Below are 16,021 nucleotides of genomic sequence, written 5' to 3' on the forward strand. Positions count from 1 at the left end.
AAGCCGCACCGAGACGGCGTCAAAGGAGGGGAAGAGGAGGAAAAGGAAGAAGGGAGGGAGTAAAGGGAGAGAAGGGGGGGAGGGAAGCAGCTTCCCTCTCAAGGCGACAACCAATTTTGGGGAGCTTTTTTTTTTTTTTGGAGAGAGAGAGCGAGAAATTTCGAGAGTGTTGTGAATAATCTTTTGTTTTGGATCAAAGGTATGTTTGGTTGGATGGGTTTAAATTTGAATTTCAAATTTTAAAATTGTGGCAAATTTTCATCATTTGGATCTAATGGAGGGCCAGGATTAGAACATTTGAGAATCTCAAATTCTTTTAGAATCTTTTAGAATTTGAGGGGATCTCGGTCCCATGCATTATCCTCCATATTATAACACTCAAATAGGCTTTGGCAACATTCCTCAAACTAATCACGTCTGAGAATCATACACAACTTCGTAAAGCACTCTTAATGTCATCGTACTGTGAATGTGATCCAAATTTTTTTTTGGAAGGTTTTTCAAAATGTGTCATAAACAAAATCTATGTCAGGCTCTTGAAAAAACTCTAACAATCGCACTTTTCATAGTCCTATCTTGATCTGGTATAATCACACTTGGCACTCAGTCGTTCATGCATTTCAAGCATGACTCAAACAACCATACAAATGTCACTGTAACAAAACTTGATAGCAATCAAGCCCCAAAAATATTGGTTGACTATGATGATTCACTCTCACGAAATGAGCAAATGACATTAAGTATCTATTAGTCAAGTACGTCATGTCAAATGTAACGACATTGCCATAATATTCATACGATACCCTAGTTTGTGCATTAGCTCAAAACACAGTTTTCAACCTAGATTCATCATTTAAATCCATCATTCATTACTTGCATTCTAAAAAAAAAATAGTCAGAAAGTGATTTAGCACCTCCTTTGCCAAGCCGAAGATATTGGCAACAAAATTAAGGCAAGCTTTGTCTCCAAATGTAAGATTCTCATATTCCCCTAAAGGCTTCAACAGCGAGCGAGTTATAATTCTTACTCATACTTGTTTCAGCTCTATCATTTATTTCAAGCTTTCCTTTTATAACAAGATCCAAATTCCTACGGCATCTAAAATATCTAGCTTTTCTAGTGTTTAAAGTATGATTGCGGTCAGTAGATATACTAGTCACACACCAACTAAATTTGCTTTCAAATTAGTCTTACACCTCATTTGGGTTGTTGAATTAGGCTTACAAAAGGTATTACTTGAGGTAGGGTTGCAATTCAGGTAACCAGGCCAGTGTTGGGTCAACCCACTTGACCTGCCAACTCGAACACGACCCGCTTTTAAACAAGTCACAAAGTTTAGACCCAAAAGCCACATGTTTAACCCATTTGACTCGTTTCAACCCAAACACGACATGTTTGACCCATTCAACATGTATAATAATAATAATAATAATAATAATTTCATAAACGGGCCAACCCGTAGGTCAAGCAAGTTGAACCGTTTGTGACCCGTTTATGTCTAACTCATACCCTTTAATGTCGTGCCAGGTTCATGTCAAATTTGCAATCTTGTCAAAAATTGTTAACCCTAACATGAAGTAGATTTTTTACCTTATTAAGCACATGCTAGGGTGATGTCATGTACATACCCACTTGCGTGCTTTTTAACTATCTTTTGTACCACTCCAAAACCCTCTTACTTCGCATAATTCCTATAATATAAAGAAAGTTCTTTTATGGAGCTAAATGCCATTCCTTTCTTAGGTTCCTTAGCATTTTCAAGTCCATCTACGAGCTTGCACTTGCACTTGTCCTCTTCATCTTCCAACTCTATATCATAGTCAGTTTCCTTTCCACTTTACCAAAACGAATAAAACAAAGTTAAGAGAAAACAACTATGAACAATAACATTCACTAAGCTTTGAAGCAAAATTAAAGGAATAATGAAAGGCATAACATACAATTTTTAGGGTCAATTTGGAGGGGCGGAACAACATCAATTGGAAGTTGTGTAAGCAAATATTCATCTTCGCACTCCTTCCCCAAGACCGAGGGTGATAAGCAAACAATCAAAACAAATGCATTACAATACAATGCACTTTTCAATAGATTCAACATTGTTAAGGGAAACTATGAAGATGATCTTAATGTTAAATATGGGACTTTATTTTCATAATAGTAAAGAATTTAATTCAACTCGATAACACCTTATTTTGACTAACTGGGATTATTTTTGGATCATTTTACGCCAAGGGGTTCATGTTCTTAATGATTTATATGGTAATAAGCATATTCCTTGATAAGATTCAAACTTAAGGCCTATCCAACGATACTGTACACTTGATTAGTTGGAAGCTGCAACTTCACCATGTAATACCCAAATTACAAGAGAAAGGCTTGGTCAAGTTCCCAACAACAAAGATGGTTATAGCAAATTAGATTTTGCTTCTGCAGCTTGAGGTAAATGCTCTAATTTGTAACTAAAATTGTGGTCCTATATCCTAAAATGAGTTTTGTTGTTTGTTCTAATGATGAAATTTGGACTAGCGGCAGATATAGAGTAGCTAAACTAACTTGCTTTATCATTTTCCTTGTTATTCAACCACAAACTAATCTTTAGATTGCAAGAATTTAAGAATTAGAAGACAAAGAATGCTTTTTTTTTTCCTAAAGCTAACATAGATAGCAAAATAATGTGGCATATAAAGAGTTATTCATGTCTATCACAAGCTAGGTTCATCTAACTGAATGTTACATGAAAATTGTACTTTTCTTTTTCTAAGTAATATATCTCGTGCAGCTTAATAATCCTCATGCTTTATATGGTTGTCTGTGAATGCAGCAAATTTCGTATGAATATGCAAAGAGAAGCAAATCCTGTACTGGTGGCAAGGAGAGAGACTAGGCTACAAGTGATCAGTGAGTTGATTATTGAAATAAGTTGAAATATGCCAAATAATTCAGGTAATATAATAAAGTATAATAATAAGAAGGAATGAAAGCGAGGATAAGGATACCATTTGAGGCTTTATGTCAGGAACCAACAAAGGCAAGTACACTATTCGAGGGGCCAAGTTCTGAAAACAAAACCATAATAATCGATCATGCCAAATAATAAACGAAAAAAGAAAAAAAAAAAATGAACAAGTACTAGGGGAGGGAGAGGTGGGATAGTAATGTGGCATCATTTACTGAACCTTCGAGTTTAAGTACAGAGGTTCACCCAAAAATAATGCAAGCAATTTTCCTGAAATTTACGAGAGCCCTCTTCACAAAAAGGCAAAAGGGCACTGCTTTTTAATCAGGTTCAATTTATATCATATTATAAAATCAACCCAAGAAAATACTTGTAAAAAAATAAATAAAGCAAACAAATTTCTGCTAATTAAATTAAAAACCCCGAGATTCTAATTAATAGACGAATTTGAGAAGGCCACATTTAATCCGATTTAGGGTTGTGTTACACGGGAATGACAAGCTCACCAACTTATGGATCCACGTGTTTGGTCAGAAAAAATATAACTTAGATCAAAGTGTCAGATCTCATCTAAAAAGAAGCACGCACGCACAGACTATGGCAGCCATCAGATCAAAGATTAAAACCAACGGAAAAACAGGGCTAGCAGATTCATACACAAAAAGGAAAAACAAAAGAAGAAGATAAGCAGATCAGATTTCAACAAATAAGACAGAGACAGAGACAGAGACACAGATCTATCTCCTTCTCCAAAGACACTGTACATCTGCCTGAAAAGAGAAAGAAAAAGCAGCCTCGGATGTCAAAAGAGAGTTCCGGCACATCTCCTTATACAGAGAAACACGGTTGAGACTTGATCACATGGCGAAAGAAGAGCGTTCATTCACTTCGCAACCGTGATTTCTCTGAATAAACAAATGTGATGGAGCCGTAATATGCTGTTGGCTTTAGACGTCGGTTGAGCTTTGTATGCGTTTACCAAAAGAGGATAAACATGGCTGTACAGAACAAAGAGGCAGCAGAGGATCTTAGCATCTTTGGGTTGGGTTGGCTTGCGTATGTGTGTTTTTATAGGCAAGAAGCCCTACGTGGTTCGCGTCAGTTGCTACGAAATATGGATTTATTTGGCTTAGGTGTATTTAAAACAAATTATAGGATTTTTTTATTTTTTTTTTTGTAGTTTTTTCAAATATAATTTTACTCTTTTTTTTCTTTTTCCTGAAAAACTTAAAATTAAATTTATCGTCAAAAAAACTACAACTTTTTTTTTTTAACTTTTTTTTTTTATTATTTTTTTTTACAGCATCTAAATTTTAAACCTTTCTTTTTTACTGCCACAATTAAAAGAATCCATCTAACACAATTTTTCGTTGAGGCCAAAAATTTATGTCACTGTCCGATCGGAATATATCCTCAGTGGCAAATAAAATGTCAGGACAACCCTGCCTTATATATGTTTTTTGGGATTTATTTTAGGTGCTGTAAAAAAAAAAATATAACAATAAAAAAACTATGTCATTAAATTATAAAAAAGTATAGAATGAGGAAAAAAAAAAAAAAAAAAAAAGATATTGTTGAATCATGACTATCCAAATGCGTCAGAAAAAGGCTTTACCTACAAGCTCCATCTTTTTCTTCTTTGCACTATGAAATATGCGTTTCTAAAGTAAGATTCACCATTTATATTTGCCACAAGATGTAGAACATTGCCCTTATTGAACTTCAAATAAAAATCCAAGTATATTACATCACTAAATAAAATACACTTAGCCCTTTCAAACTTACATCATTTTAACACTTAGGCCTCGTTTGGTTTGCGGAATGACCATTCCATTTGGAAAAGGAATAGCTATTCTTATTCTTTTGTTAGGTAATAACTCACACATTTTAATTGGAGTTCAAAAAAAATTCTACATTATATATATATATATATATATATATATATATATATATATTTTAAAAAAATCAAATTAAAAAAAAAACAAATAAAATTTGAAATAAACTGGTGGGTGGCCGACCACCCATTGGAGTGGTGGGTGCAGCCACCTCCAAGCGGCCTCCTGGGGTGGCTGGCCACCCTCGATTCCCATCGAGGGTGGCCGGCCACACCCGAGTGGCCTCTGGCGATGGCCGCGGCCATCCCCAAGCCCATCGGGGGTGGCCTGTGCCACCCCCATTTGCTCCAAGGGTGGTCACACCACCCTCGGAACGTCTCAGTGGTCCCTCCGAGGCATTCCAGGGGTGGTGCGACCACCCCTGACCCTCCACAATGGCTATCCAACCACCCCAATGGGTGGTTGGCCAACCACTTTGGGGTTTAGATTTACTATTCTTTTTTTTTTTCCTTTTCTTTTTATAAAAAAATATTTGAAAGAAAATAAAAAATGATTTTTTTTTTTTAAAAAAATGTCGTCTTTACCCCCAAAGAATAACTATTCATCTCATTTTTTAGAGGAATATGTATTCCTCTTCGTAAGGGAATAGCTATTCCATGGAATATACCTCTACTAAACTAAAGAATAGTTATTCCTATGGAATAGTCGTTCCATTCCAAATGCTTATTCCACGAACCAAACAAAGCCTTATACTTCTAAACTTTAAAAAGCAACACTGATCAACCCTCCTTTGGAAAGAAAACATAAACTTAAAAGAAATTAAAAACAAAGTGCGGAATAATAAAATAGAGACAAAAGATTTTACATCGTTCAATCTATGACCTACATCCATAGGATAAAGTTCAAATGGTTACTTTATACTCTTATTGCTTTTGATGAATTTACAATATAAAATGCTCTATTTACAAATAAAAATATAATCCTAATTAAATCTCTTAATTTAGGGGGATTCAATATCATCAAATCTCTAAATTCAAGATAATATAATTTTTATCAAAGGCAATATAATTCTCATCAAATCCCTAACTTCAAAGTAATACATATATACTCTAACACCTCCAACTACCATCCCATTACAAATAACACTCTAACTAGCATTTGGTGCTAAAATGAATGGGAAAATCCTATTGTGCGCCATACATGACATTGTTTGACTTTAATTCCTAGAATACCCATAAAAATTATTTAAAGAAAAAATTGAAAATAAATAAATAAATAAAAATAAAATAAAAAAGGAGAGAGGGGGGAGGGATGACCTACTCGTGAGGTGGTTTGGCCGGCCAAAATACAAAAGATTTATGTTGTGATTCAAGAATCATCAGAGTCGAAAGTGAAACTACAATGTCCTTGTTTGGTAGGACCTCATTGCATATACCTCTCTCTTTCTACTCTCTGCAAGTGATTTCTTTGCCACTTTTATGTGATTTCGAGGCTGCCACTCGACCGAGTATTATATGTTCCAATATTTTTATTTTTATTTTTATTTTTATTTTTATTTTTAGAGAAATGAGTCTTGTTAAATTAGCTAAGTTAGTCCATCAGTTCACAAAACATTAGTAAGAGACTTTGAAAAAGGTATGTTTGGCAAGTTATTGCCAATTATCCATAACTGTCCTTTTATCCATCAAATCAAAAATATTTTAATTTTTTTACACTTTTTATATCACATCAATCACTTTTTATTATTATTCAAATTAAAAAACCAACTACAAAACAAAAATTTTTTACTTTTCTATAAAACATTCTCAAATTTTATATCACATCAATCACTTTTTACTACTATTCAAATAAATATCTCACAATACAACTACTTACCAAACACATCCAAATTTGATTGGTACGTGGTTGTTGTGCGTAGTTCTTTGTTTTCTACTATCTCAACGTCCCTTACTAGGGATGTACAAGCTGTCTAGTAATCGCTAATCGTTAATAACCTTTAACTACATTACCATTTTTGTAGGCAGTTGAAAAATCGCTAACCGCCTAAATATAGGTGGTTAGCGGTTTTATATATATAATAAGAATAGTAATAATTTACTATCTTTATATATATAATAAGAATATTAATAATTTACAAAATGACAGTCATTTTGGTGCGTTTGATGTATAATTTTCATTTTGAGTTTAATGAAATTGATCCTTATTTATCAAAATAATAATAATAATATTCTTGAGCTTTGTTACATTTTGAATCCTTCAAATTCTTTTTTTAAAAAAAAAAAAAAAAAAAAAAAAAAACTGCTTAAAACCATCTAAAATAGGCCATCAAAAGAGGCTCAAAGAAGGTCAAAAACACCAAAATAGGCCCAAAAGGCCTATTCCTTGTTGATCCAATTTCTACCCTCAAGGAACTCATTCCCGAGAAGTACATGGAAGGAAAAGCTGGTAGATCTCTAAGGTTTTGGCCAAAAAAAATGAGCAACAATTTCGTTAAGGTATGTACCTTGATACAATCTTTTATTATTATATTCTTACCTTATATTGCAGGTCATGCTGAATGCCATGACTCATTACTTGGATTATGGAAAGTTGCAGATGGAAGATATACTGGAACTAGAAACCACAAAACAAACCTCTAAAAATTTGGATATCGATTGAGCTTCTGGCTGAGCGCATCAAGTTATTTTGTGTTAGAATCCAGGCTGAAGTCCGCCAAGGCCACAAAAGAGAAGGATTGACTTGGTTTTAGGCATTAAGTAATCAACCATATACCAACGATAAACTACCTTATATTGCTGGCATTTCATGATGTTATCTATGTTATTTATTTTTGGTTATTCATGAAGTTGTTGGCCCATTGATTTTATGTGTAATGTAGAGCTTTATATACTGCTGAATATGGATTGTTGGCTTACTATTTGGTGATCTTCAGTTAGACTCGGTGCTGCTGCAACGACTTTTATTCACAAACTACAAAAGGGTGTACCTCCTTGGGACGTTCCTCTCAAGGGACATGAGAAGAAAAGATATGGTATATCTCATTTTCTTGTCTCTTTTACATCCAACTGGTGTAAGATTAATAGTGTATCAATCCTCAGAGGAAGCAACTTCTGGAGTTCAGTCCTCTAGAAAAGGATTTTATTATCTTCTGTTAAAGGAAAGAGAGGCAGGTTGGAGATATAGGGGTTAATGCTTTCTTATTTAAGGATTGATGCAAGTCACAATTAGCCAATTATTGGAGGAAAATTTGTAAAGAGAATTGGAAATATGTTGTTTGATGATAAGGATGACTTTAATTGCGGAGGATCAGTGTTCGATCTGTTAATTCCTCTTTGAAATAGTATTGCATGTCAAAAGCTGGTCATCAAAACTGATATATATATATATATATATATATATATATATATATATATGGGTTAAATATATTTTAGCTTCCCAAACTACCACTCTTTCTCCGGATGACCTCTCAAACTACCAATGCTTAGATTCTGGCCTCCCAAACTATCACATTCTGATTTTTTTTAGCCACATCCGTTTATTTATGCAGTCAATTTTAACAGAAATTTATCAAAAACCCAAAAATACCCCTCCCTTAACCGTGGGAATTTCAAAGTGTAAGAGGGGTATTTTTGAATTTCTATTTAGAATTGACGGCATAAATGGACGAATGAGGCCAAAAAATCAGAAAGTGGTGGTTTGGAGGGCCAGAATCTAAGCATTGGTAGTTTGGGGGGCCATCCGGAGAAAGAGTGATAGTTTGGGGAGGTCAAATATATTTATCCCTATATATATATATATATATATGAGTAATGTTACACACTCCCACTTCTCCACACTCATTTCTTCACACCCTTAGATGGCTTTTAAAACTATCATTAGATTAAAATCCAATAAAGATTCATATCAAAGCCAATGGTGGTAAGAAAAGAAAAGTGAAAATGATTTGAACTGAACAATTTCAAGACAGCTGCATCAGATTAATACAAGGTGAAATTCAGGTTAAATTACACTGCGAATGCAGAACTATATGACGCCAGGGCTCTGTAAGGGCTATTTAGATGTGTCGGTCAATTGTGCAATAAGATCTCACGGCCCCAAGCAAGTATCACAGGCCAACCACAACGGGGGATGTAAACCACAGGCAAATCACAATGGGGCTTAACATTGTCATGATACCTAGTGAAGCTGTTTTGTCCAATCAAAAGGTCCCCAGTCTTGGACAAAGCTTTTAACTGCTTCCCTTTGAACCTCAACGGAATCATACCCCCTTCGGCGACGGTGCATGTCTTCCTCTGGCAATTTTAGCATGCCTCTTATCACATTAAGGCCGAAGCTGCTTTTAAACAGTTTCTCATCATCAATTACATGGACGAATCCCTTATCTAGACCAAATTCAACATGGAAATACGGGAAGTTTTTCGGAATTGAACCACGCAATCCCTTTTCACTTGTATCAATAAGCGTCTTTGCATTATGTTGGCTCCACCAACTCGTAGCTTCATTAATTTCCTGAAACAAACTTCTTTTAGAAATTTTTAACATGCATAATAAATTCAAAATCAGACTCATGGGCAAAGAGATACATACGTCACACATAGCATGCATTCAAACAAACACAGTTCATCAATACAATAAACGTCAATTGTTAGTCTCTTGCGAAGAATTATGTTTCTCTTTTTCTTTTCTTTTCTTAAGCTAAATTGGGGTAAATCAAGCCACTTGGATTGATAGCAACAGGTATAATAATGTAATTACCAAAATGTTAATATTAATGCGACAAATAATGAAGATAAATAAAGTAAAGAAGTGCCAAGGAGTTACTTAAAATACAAAATAATAAAACTTTTCAAAAAGATGTAAAAGTAATTTTATTTTTTATTTTCAAAAAAAAAAAACACCTACAACAAGTTGAGTTCATCAAGTTCTTTATGTTTTATGTTGACTCTAGTTTCAGTATGAATTCTCAAAAAGTAAATGATTTCGACAAATGTGCAAAATTAGACGAAGTTACTCTAATAATTTTCTGAAGTAACAGCATTGCTTCAATACACTCTTTCCTCCAGCTTTACTGCCCTGCTAAAAGGTAGCCGATATTTTTCCTAAGCTATTTTTAAATATCTCTTCATCTTTCAAAGCATAAAAATCATCCAAGTATTGCGCATCTTTGGGGGTGGAGAGGGAGGGAGGGAGAGAGAACAGCACATCTCTTGAATTCATTTTTTTTTTTTTATGAATACACATCTCTTGAATTCATGCAAACAACTCCAAAGGCGATGCTCAAGAAATGACAAGCAAGCAAATTTTCAATGCTGCATTCATAAGAAAATTAGAATAAAGACAATACCTGTTTAAAGTATAAAGGAGCCTCTTCGGCGATTTCTCGGGGCAAAGGAATACACTCGATCAAACAATGGCAGCGATGTTGTGCCAACCCCATCACTGTTTCAAGAAACACTACATCCTTCTCTTGCTTATCAAACATCACAATAAGGCATTTCTTGAAGTTGCGAATTTCTTCCCACACGTTGTCCTCAACAGTTCTCGTGGCCGATTCATGCTGCATGCAAATAGCCATGCTTTAGGGGAATATTTAAATGGAGGAAATAGATTAAATTAACAAGAAAAGAATAGGTGTATCCATCTCCCCAAGAAACTAAATCATTGTATCATGTTTCATATCACTTCAACAGAGATTCACCTCACTTTCAAGCAGCTAGAACAGTCTATTGCACCTCATAATAGAAGCATCCTTAGGTTCTCAAATTAGAAAAACTGACATCACTAGCATTATTCATTATTATTTTCGTAATAGATCCAATAATCTGCAATTTCCCCACTATTTTCTAGTATTAGCTCAATCTTAAAGGATGACCTTGCACCTTCAGATACAAATCTCAAGACCGCACTATCATTGTCAACCATGAATAAAATCCAATTCAGAAGTTGAGAGTAAACCTAGATTAGTTCACTTTATAACTTCATTACTCATAACTAAAAAGATATGAAACATTTAGGACAAGGAACCAAGTTAAGCTCACCTGCAGCGGTACAATGCAGCAATGACCAGGCACCACAGGCTGCCTATGTGGCAACGTCAGGTATGTGAAATTCGCTATCGACACAACAAGATGTTTTGGCCTATTTGGATTCTCAAAGCAAAAAACACAGCGCTCTTGTTGAGTTAACAGACGGGACATATTCTGCTTAACCTTCTGCTCATTACCTCCACCCTTTTGCTGAGCTTTCCTGCTAGGCCCATCTTCAAAGTCATACTCATAATCTGCTTGACCATGCGTGGTATATTGTTTGTTCTGCATTATCTTTCGAGCTAGATGAATATCAGCATCATCCTCATCCTTCTTTTGTCGAACAGATCTGTCCTTCATAATATATCTAGGTGAAAAAAGGAATGGTATATCAATAGAATGTTAACACCACCAAACATACTACGGGAATAAGAAAGATATTAAAATGGCAAACTACAGGAGATAAACAACACAATAAAATAATAATAATAATAAATAAATAAAAACCCTTTCAAAGACTCCATTAGAAAAGGAAAAGAATCCATCCACCAACCCGTTCCAAATATAAAATACTAGTTTTCTTATAGTTAATGAACTTTGAGGATTCAAAAATAAAAGGAGCTCCCACCCCCAAAATAATATTTTAAAAAAAAATCACAAGATGCATAATTACCTGCTTGAGCTTCCCTTATTCTGTTGTCTAATTGAATTATCACCAGCCCCTTGTTTTGCCCTAATCTTCTCTGCTTCTTGCTAATAAACAATAAGAAAAACAGGATAACTACAATTAATCACAGAAGCAAAAAATCACACTCTTAATAACTAATTAATAAAGCATAATGAGTTATCAAAAATTAATGAAGTATATTGACTCTAATTAAGATATGAATTCTTTTTCATGCATACTGCACAGGAGCCCTTTTTTACTTTGGTCAGTATGGTAGATCTCTTAACAGATTAAGGTCACATTCATATAACACTCCAAAGTAAGGTAGAATGAAAAGAAAAAGAAAAAAAAAAATCCATTCATGACTTTGAATATTTACAGATTCAGTTCAATTTAGGTTAGGAGAGAAAGATAAATATCGAACTTGTGAGATGACCAATATTAGCTAAATGTCAACACCTCTGTCTACTTCCTAAATAGACGTAAAATACCTAGGAGGGAGCGGAAATTTCTTTCTAGCTTGCAATTAATCTCAATTGCTAATGCCCTTGGGTGTTTATACAGCTTTTCCCTCCAAATTAACATTGTTGTCAATGACAGTTTCTTAAATTTAATATGCTTGCATTTAGTTTCTCTCACAAATCTGTGTATGCCACTGAACATATGTTCTCCACAAAATCATTGGAGAGAGAGAGAGAGAGAGAGAGAGACTTGATTTGTTCATATGAAATCTTCATTAGAGAGAAGAGAGTAGAAAAGTTGTATAATGCGGAATGCTATCTTACTAGAAGTTTATTAGCTTCTTCATGCTTTCCTTTCATACGAAGCTGAAGAGCTTTAGCTGCCAACTGGTTTGCACTTAATCCATCATTATCCGGCACACTACCTTCACTAGATTGGCTCATTCGTGATGAAACAGATTCTGACTCAACAAAACCACCAGGATCATTATTCTGCTGCTGAAATACTTCATGCATAAAGTTTCCATCATTCGAAAACTTATTTATACTAGATACTGCAGCTGAGATAAGCCCAGCATCCTTAGAAGACAGATTTTGACTTTTCCGTTTTCCCCAGGATAAAGAATCTTGAACTTTTGGCTCCCTCATTTTATGATGCCGAAAAGATACATCCTTCAAGTAGTGCACATCATTATTCTGAGAAACATAAATATGTAACATGTAAGCAAATGGAAGTGACACGCATAAATATTAATAATAATAATAATAATAATAATAAAAATAAAAAATAAAAAAATAAAAAGAAGGTAATGCACAAGAGAATGGCAAGGTTCCTTTTTGACATCCATCTGACTTTCTTTGCCTGAACCTGTTGACCGTTCCTCAGTTAGCCCTCTCTTTCTATCTTTTATTGCATGTAGATGAGCATGAGAAGGAGCAGCTCTACGAGATGCTACAGAAACAGTCAGTTGACCAAGAGAACCCCACCGTTCTTCAACAACCTGCCCAATTTCATTGTTTAAGAAACAACAGCCAAAAGAAAAGAGAGGTAGATAGATAGAGAGAGAGATTGCACAAATGCTTGCTAATATCTTAAAGTTAAGGCAGCATACCTCGTCAAGCCTTCGCCCTTCTCGAGCTGCTTGTTCTCGTGCACGCTTCAACGCTTTGAGTCTCCAGCTGGCACCTCCATCTCCAACAACTGAAGAAGACAAAAGTTGGGCCCCACTGGATTTGCTCCCATCAGTCTCTTCTGGATAACCACTACCGTCATCCTTGAAATATGGATTCAATTCCCTGGGATTTGCCTTCCTCATCTGTTTTTTTTTTTTCAAAAAAAAAAAAGCAATAATGTTTAGTCGACATGTAGCCATAACAAACAAGATAGACAATCAGCAAAGGAGGCACATGTTTCAGGCAAACAGAATACGCATGTACATGCCACCATTTGGAACAGAAGCACCAGAACTGTGACATATTGTACCCCTATATGACTAAATTCCATACACGAATTCATTGAAAAATAAATACAAGTAAAGCTATTTTCATGCACTAAGAATGTCAAAAGAAGTTATACACAAATGGTCAGGGCATCACAACCAAAATAAAAGAACTAACAGTACGTTTGGGAGTTTAAAGGAAGAGGAGAGGAAAGGATAAGAGACGAGAGAGACTAGGTATCCATTCTTTTGTCTGGATTTTTTCAATTAAAAGGAGAGGAGAAAATGGTAAGGTATCATGTAAAATGTCAATAAGGATAGCTAAGTGATAAAATAACACAGTATGTTTAGGTTTCTATAATTATTGTTGCAATTTATATAAAATTAGATAGGGAAGTCTACAAAACTTCATTTAAAAAATTGAAATCCCATCCTTTCAAATTCACCCAATTTGAGGGAATTGAAAAAAGAGCAGTGCGGATGTATCCCCTCCCCCCCCCCCCAAAAAAAAAAAAAAAAAAAAAACTTCGAAACGGGGGGAGTGCAAGCCCCTACCCTTCCCCTCCTCTTTCCTCTCCTCTCCGTCCATCCAAATATACCATAATCAATCACAATTTCCTTTCTTGGTTTCTTCCTTAAGCACAATAAATGGTTGTCAAAACAGAGATGCCATTTTTCACTTCTGGAAACAAACACATTATATATTAACTTGTATGGAAAGTCAAATTAGAACAACTGAAGTTTCATGCTAGCTTTGAAACTAAAGAGAAGTATACCTCCTCAGTGGGAGCTTCCTCTGATTGGTTGTCAACAGTCATTACAGGCCCTTCGTCCCTCTTCTCCGCAGGCCTAAGCATCCATTCCAATCCCATTTCTTTTCGCACAATTTCCATCTCTTCTTTCAAGGAATTAGTAGTTTCTCTCCCACCATCTACAATTTCAAAGCAACTAAATCATATTTAACCACCCTCATAAAATTGCCAAACATTCTAACAGCGAAACAGCAGAGAATACATACCAGACAAGCCCTCTCCAGCAGCATCCTCTCGACCCCCTCTTTCCTTGCTCTTTCTCCTCCCATCTTCCTTACGTCTCGACCTCTTCTCAGTCTTATCACTATCCTCATCCCCCAAAGCATCATCATTGCTTCTCTTATGCTTCCTCCTACCCTTTCTCTTATCCCGATCCCTCATTTCTTCTTCATCCGAACTCCCTTCACTTTCACTCGAAGAATACTCATCCGATGAGTACCATTTCTTCTTCTTCTTACTAGACCGTTTACTAATTCTCTCAACATCTTCATCATCCGAACTACTACTGTACCTAGAACTCTTTCCTTTCACCCTATGTTTTTCCTTTCTACTACCTGATTTTTTCCTCTCCTTTATAGAATCATTCGGATCATCATCTTGTGCCTAATACCCACAAACCAATTCAAAGGCACATAAGCTAAAAGTAAATAATTAAGTGGAAAAACACAACATAATAGTAAAATACCCAAAAGAAAAAGAAAGGTAATGGATTTACTTTCTCAATCTTATCACGGGGAATGAACTTGAGTCCAGTAAGCATTGTTCGTAGCAGTAATACAAACAAAAATCAACGAGGTTGCAATTAAATAGTCCTGCGGTGACAAAAAAAACCCAAGAATGAAATTAAGACTTGTGCATAATAAATAGGTAATGCAACTTAGAAATTGCAATTCAATTGTATATAAATGATAGGATCCCAAACATTCTGCAGATTTCTATAATTTCCATAATATTTTGGAATAACGCCCTTCCTAAAATACCGGTGCCGTGGCCTGTGTGTGCGGTGTAATTGGTGAGTAGGAATTAAGGGCGTTGAAGTGGTGTAGTGCGGGTTGAGCCGCTGGTCGATAAGAACTACGGTTCTTACCATCTGGTATCAGAGCAGTTCTTTTTTGGGTGTGCGAGTGGGTTACCTGTGCTAAGTGGTGATCGACGACGAGGTGGACGCTCGTGGTAACGCTGTGCGGGGGTGCTGCGCTATCCTCCGTGGGTTGGCGCGGTGGCTGAAGGTAGCAGGCGGTGGACCCGAGCTGTTTTGAGTGCTGAGCGGTGGGTTGCGAGGTGCTGCAACGTCGGAGCAGTGTCGCTGGGATGAGTGCGGGAAAGGCAGTAGGTGGCTGACGGCGCACTGTACGGGTGTGTCAAGACTGGAAGCGGCGGTGTGCAGCTGTGGGAAGCCGCTGTTGGCGCTGCAATTCTGTTTTGCGATTTGTGAATTGTTTGTCGGGTTCTTTGGTGGAAGAACACGGCTGTTTGGTTGCAGCGTTTGGTGGGAGTTCTTTTATCAGGATTATGACTACTAATTCGTATTCCTACTTCAAATAGAGTATAACTTTAATCAGGTCATGGCATAAAACAAGATTTTTCTGCCCACCAATAAAAAATTGACACGTCATCTCATAACAAAAAACTTAAATGTTGCTGAAACACCGGATCAAAGCAAATGACCCACCCATCTTTCGTGAAAACCTTGTTTTATCCCATTTCCCTCTCAAGCACATTAAGAGAAAATTGACTACCACCCTGGCCCAAATTCGCACCACCAAAGCTTAGAATTTGAATGCAAAATACTATCCGATGATTTCTGTTTGGAGAGCGACGAAG

General features: G+C 35.8%; 1 protein-coding gene, 1 long non-coding RNA gene and 1 other non-coding gene across 4 annotated transcripts; all 3 read right to left on the bottom strand.

Moving 5' to 3' along the window:
- Positions 1 to 845: 845 nt before the first annotated feature.
- On the bottom strand, positions 846 to 3,016 carry LOC133858805 (uncharacterized). Its single transcript, XR_009898600.1, has 3 exons — positions 2,998 to 3,016; positions 1,942 to 2,078; positions 846 to 1,836 (listed from the first exon to the last, which is right to left on the bottom strand). It is a non-coding gene; the product is annotated as an uncharacterized LOC133858805 (long non-coding RNA).
- A 138-nt stretch (positions 3,017 to 3,154) lies between these two features.
- On the bottom strand, positions 3,155 to 3,280 carry LOC133859031 (small nucleolar RNA snoR74). The gene has a single exon (XR_009898697.1). It is a non-coding gene; the product is annotated as a small nucleolar RNA snoR74 (small nucleolar RNA).
- Positions 3,281 to 8,731: 5,451 nt separating this feature from the next.
- LOC133874275 (uncharacterized) lies at positions 8,732 to 15,707 on the bottom strand. Of its 2 annotated transcripts, none has more exons than XM_062312168.1 (11): positions 15,331 to 15,707; positions 14,913 to 15,009; positions 14,404 to 14,800; positions 14,162 to 14,316; positions 13,059 to 13,262; positions 12,780 to 12,947; positions 12,271 to 12,642; positions 11,492 to 11,571; positions 10,831 to 11,185; positions 10,137 to 10,349; positions 8,732 to 9,301 (listed from the first exon to the last, which is right to left on the bottom strand). In XM_062312168.1, the coding sequence occupies exons 2-11, from the start codon at positions 14,955 to 14,957 to the stop codon at positions 8,969 to 8,971; spliced, it is 2,322 nt and encodes a 773-aa protein (XP_062168152.1). In that variant the 5' UTR covers positions 14,958 to 15,009; positions 15,331 to 15,707; the 3' UTR covers positions 8,732 to 8,968. The 2 variants fall into 2 exon arrangements, with proteins under 2 accessions (XP_062168152.1, XP_062168143.1); XM_062312159.1 differs by having other exon boundaries at positions 12,762 to 12,947.
- Between the last annotated feature and the right edge of the window lie 314 nt (positions 15,708 to 16,021).

Source organism: Alnus glutinosa, chromosome 1, assembly GCF_958979055.1.
Source record: "Alnus glutinosa chromosome 1, dhAlnGlut1.1, whole genome shotgun sequence".
Taxonomy (NCBI): Eukaryota; Viridiplantae; Streptophyta; class Magnoliopsida; order Fagales; family Betulaceae; genus Alnus; species Alnus glutinosa.